The 5000-nt window shown below is 48.0% G+C and overlaps 1 protein-coding gene across 1 annotated transcript in view; it reads left to right on the top strand.

The window, feature by feature from the left end:
- Positions 1–410: 410 nt before the first annotated feature.
- The window catches only part of abcb6b (ATP binding cassette subfamily B member 6 (LAN blood group) b), a gene marked incomplete at both ends in the record, with an annotated part of 83034 nt that continues 78444 nt past the window's right edge, over positions 411–5000 (top strand). Inside the window, 2 exons of the mRNA XM_080839772.1 lie at positions 411–475; positions 1052–1199. Coding sequence (XP_080695898.1) covers positions 411–475; positions 1052–1199 — 213 coding nt within the window. The remainder of the gene's footprint in view (positions 476–1051; positions 1200–5000) is intronic.

Here is a 5000-nt window from a genome sequence, read left to right as displayed (position 1 = left end):
GCAGAGCATTTCTGGCCAAACTGATAAAAAGCAAACAACTTCAAACAAGATATTTAATTATCTCTGTTTTTATACCCCACAATATACATCTTTGCAACCCAAATACATATTGTTGTATACATTTAAGGCTTGTATGTGAGTATTTATGTGCCTTCTGTTTATCCAACAATATGGTCCCTCAGCTGTAAAACAAAATGGCCTCCTTCTGATATGAATGAAAACAGGAAGTCTGCAGATGACTTCAGTCCGTCTCGTCCTCATGCAGGAGCTCATTTCATTTAAATGTAATCACATTCTTTCATTATTTGACCAGGAGTTCACGCACCTGGGGTGACTGGGCTTTAGACGGGGGCTTCCAGAAGGGCGTCTGGTGGAGTTCCCAGGACGGAGGGTAGCAGGGTTTATTAAGGATGGAGGATACAGCTAAAGCCCCTCGATCCTACCCCTCCGGGGGTGTGTTGGGGTTAGGTGGGAGGTGAGTGAGACTACCAGACGGGAGGATTTGAGCCTGCCTGTAATTTTCAGACCATTTCTCTCTTTCGCTCTTTCTCTCTTTCTTTCTGTCTCTCTCTCTGTCTGACTCTCTCTCTCTCTCTAACTCTCTCTTTTTCACTCTCTCTCTCTCTCTCGACCTCTGTCTCTCTCTCTCTCTCTCTCTCAACCTGTCTCTCCGGTTCTCTTTTTCACTCTATCTCTCTCTCTGTCTCTCTCTATCTGTTCTCCCTGTTTCATTAACCATGCTCTCCTCCGATCTCATTTGTTGGACGGATGTGGCCTACCCTACACAAACACTCTGCCCAGCACACAGGCGAACTGGACCAAACCTGCTGACCTGGCCACGACTGCAGGCAGTTGGCTGGCGTGGGGGTGAGGGGGTAGAGGGGCGTGGTGGTGGGGCTGTAATTTGTCTCTGTGTGTCTCACCCCGTGGGTGGGGGGTGGGGGGTGGTGGGTTGGGGTTGTGGTGGTGGTGGTGGTGGTGGGGGGGGGGGGGGGGGGGGTTGGATGGGGTGTTCTGTAATTTGTCTGTGTGTCTCATCCCGGCGCCTCAGAGCGACAGAAATAAAGGGGAATAACCATGATGGATTCAGACGACATTTCCAGAGCAGGACCGGTGGCACAAACAGAGGTGTGCTTGGCCTTTCTGCGCCTGTTCCACCAGGCTCTCTGCGGTCGGGCGATGCTGAGGAGAACATCGGGGTAAGGGTAATGAGTCGCCATTAGCAACGACACCTTAATGAGATGTGAGGAGAACACACAAGTGTCCAGCCGTGAGCTGATAAAGCTCTCCCTCAGCTCACAGAGAGTGGCATGGCTGGTTCTGTCAAATGACCTGTTTACAAAAAGTTTGACACAGTGCGTGTGCGTGTGCGTGTGCGTGTGCGTGTGCATGTGCGTGTGCGTGTGCGCGTGCGCGCGTGTGTGTGTGTGTGTGTGTGTGTGTGTGTGTGTGTGTGTGTGTGTGTGTTTTAACTACAGGCCTATCTTTCTTTTTAGGGCTACAGGAGAGGAGGCTGCGATCCAACAGTGGTTGTTATGGAAACTGAATGTGGTCCCCAATTCTCACTTTAGATCTGGAATTAGAAGTGTGTTGATATGGGATATGGGTATGGTGGCTCGGAAGGGACAAAAGTGGCTGTGGTGTGTGTTTGTTTGTTTGCTTGTTTTGAAACTGACAGTGCCAGAAACAAAGCTCCTAATTGAATTAACTCAGCCACCTGCGAGCAACAACAAAGAGCATAAGCTTGAGCACTTGGGCACTGGTAGCAGAGAGAGATGAAGCCATCATAGCGAGAGAGACAGTGCAGGGGAAGGGGAAGGGTAGCAGGAAGCAGGCGCTGAGAGGATGAATGGGGAACGGCTTTGTTGTTGTGTTTGTTCCCCTCCAGCCAACATCACAGCAAGCTCCAGCTCTGGTGAGCATATCTCCACAGCCACCCCACTGCACACCTACACACACACACACTCACACATACACACACACACACACACACACACACACTCATATACACACACACACACACACCTATACACACACACACACACACACACTCACAGTCATATACACAAACAAACACACACACTCACACACACTCATATTCACACACACACACACACAAACAAACACACGCACACAAACTCACCATCATATTCACACTCAAGCACACTTATGTTCACACACACACACAGTCATACACACAACCGTATGCACACACACAAACACACACACACACACACACACACACACACACACACACACACGTACGCACATACACACACATACACCATACCCATGCCGGGAATCATTATAGTTAAGGATGTGCAGTCATTGCATACTTGCTTTTATATATGAATAGATACAAATCTCTATACTATTCTTTCCTCTGTCACACACACACACACACACAAGATTTACTTCCTTTATAGATGTAGGTATTCTGAACCACATACATCCATACATCCAGTGTTACATACTGGATAGATAACACATGCATGTGCACAAGTACACAAACACACACACACGCAACTACAAATAAATATGCAGACACACACACACACACACACACACACACACACACACACACACACACACACACACACACACACACACTCACACCTCCGCTAAGGTCCTGTCACTGGCTCTTCACTCAAGCACTGTGTGAATATTCTATTAATTTCTCACAATTACCCATAAGCACCATGCTCCATTTCCACACACACACACACACACTACACACACTACACACACACACGCAGCACTAATCCTCTTCCTCTTGTCGCCCTCGCCCACTGCTGCGTATTGACATATTGAAATGTGCCCCTCAAAATGTCACCGTGGTCTTTTCAAAAGTGTCCGACGCAGCGCATCCTGTCACCCGGTGAATGGGGGGCAAATAATAAATAAAAAACATAAACAAACAAACGGAGGAGCGGAGAGGAGAGAGGAGGATGCGGCGGTCCCTGTGCGTCGAGGCATTGTTGCCGTGCCGGCGTGGCGCGGCGTGATGCTGAATGGAGCCATTATGGGGGGTGACAGGAGTGACAGGGTGAGGGAGGCGTCGCGCCCGCGCAGGCCTTATCACTGGCATGCATGCGGGCACTGCCAATCAAATGCCACGCAGAGGGGGATCAGCTGCCACTCACGCAGACAGACAGATGGGCCGACAGGGGATGCGAGGAGCCCCAGACAGGTTGCCACGGCAGTGACGATGGTGGCAGCTGGAGTCTGGTCTGGTCTGGTCTGGCCCGGTTGCCCGGGTGATGTCAGATGGAGGGTTTTGACTCCTCTTGACCTCCTGCTGCCGGTGTGTGCTTGCTGGGATGGAAGAGGAGCCTATGCAAATACATAAACACACACACATACACACACACACACATACATGCAAACACATGCACACACATATTCGGCCACAAAAATAGACACACACACACACACACACACAGGCTTGTACATCAATGCAAATAGATACAGATACAAATACAAGGTAAACATTAGTATAATCACTGCTGAGAAGTCTAGTGGACAGTCTTTCACCTAGTGGATCACTCACACACACACATCTGAGTATACCTGTAGCTTGTGATTCACGCACACACACCTCAGTATGTCAGTATTTTTTTTCCTACTGTGAGGCGCATTGTGTTATGAAATGATCCTGTTATGAAATGCGCCCTACAAATAAAGTTTGATTTGATATGTCACACACACACTCACACACCTGAATAGATCGGCAGCAAGTTGTTCACACACACTTAAACACACCTGAATATACCTGTAGCTAGTGGTTCACACACACATACACACACCTGAATATACCTGAAGCTAGGGGTTCACACACACATACACACACCTGAATACCTGTAGCTAGTGGTTCACACATACATACACACACCTGAATACCTGTAGCTAGTGGTTCACACACACATCCTCACACCTGAATATACCTGAAGCTAGGGGTTCACACACACATACACACACACCTGAATACCTGTAGCTAGGGGTTCACACACACATACACACACACCTGAATACCTGTAGCTAGTGGTTCACACACACATACACACACCTGAATACCTCTAGCTAGTGGTTCACACACACATACACACACCTGAATATACCTGAAGCTAGGGGTTCACACACACATACACACACCTGAATACCTGTAGCTAGTGGTTCACACACACATCCTCACACCTGAATATACCTGAAGCTAGTGGTTCACACACACATACACACACCTGAATATACCTGTAGCTAGTGGTTCACACACACATACACACACCTGAATATACCTGAAGCTAGGGGTTCACACACCCATACACACACCTGAATATACCTGTAGCTAGTGGTTCACACACACATACACACACCTGAATATACCTGTAGCTAGTGGTTCACACACACATACACACACCTGAATATACCTGTAGCTAGGGGTTCACACACCCATACACACACCTGAATATACCTGAAGCTAGGGGTTCACACACCCATACACACACCTGAATATACCTGTAGCTAGTGGCTCACCCAGAGTGGAACCCACAGCCTTCCAGAACCCACAACATTCCAGGGTTCACCTGCATCACTCTGTCTGTTTTGTTCTTCTGAGTTCCACTATGCTAGCCCAGCATAACAGGCCTCGGGCCACAACCGTCTCCTGGCTCAATTACTCTCTGACAAAATTGTCTTCTTAGCTCTGATATTAAACTGTTTGTCTGTGTCTGGATTATATATATTAAAAAAACTATTACAAAATTACAATTGCCTCAACCTGGGATTCATCTCTCAGTAAGCCTTCTCAATTAAATTCAGTCTATTACAGTGGACCATGTGAGGGCTGTTTCTCCACCACAATGATGCCTTCTGTCTCCAGCAGCAATCAAACAAGCCACAGACGGACTGCTTGTGATCTGCTGGGACTGCATGTCAATCCCTACCTGTTTACTGCTGTGTCTGCCCAGACTGTCTCTTAAGGAGGAAAACAAATGGCAATCCTA

This window comes from Sprattus sprattus (assembly GCF_963457725.1).
Source record: "Sprattus sprattus genome assembly, chromosome: 5".
Classification (NCBI taxonomy): domain Eukaryota; kingdom Metazoa; phylum Chordata; class Actinopteri; order Clupeiformes; family Clupeidae; genus Sprattus; species Sprattus sprattus.
The sequence above is the reverse complement of the archived record's forward strand: the minus strand, read 5'-3'. Positions and strand labels throughout refer to the sequence as shown.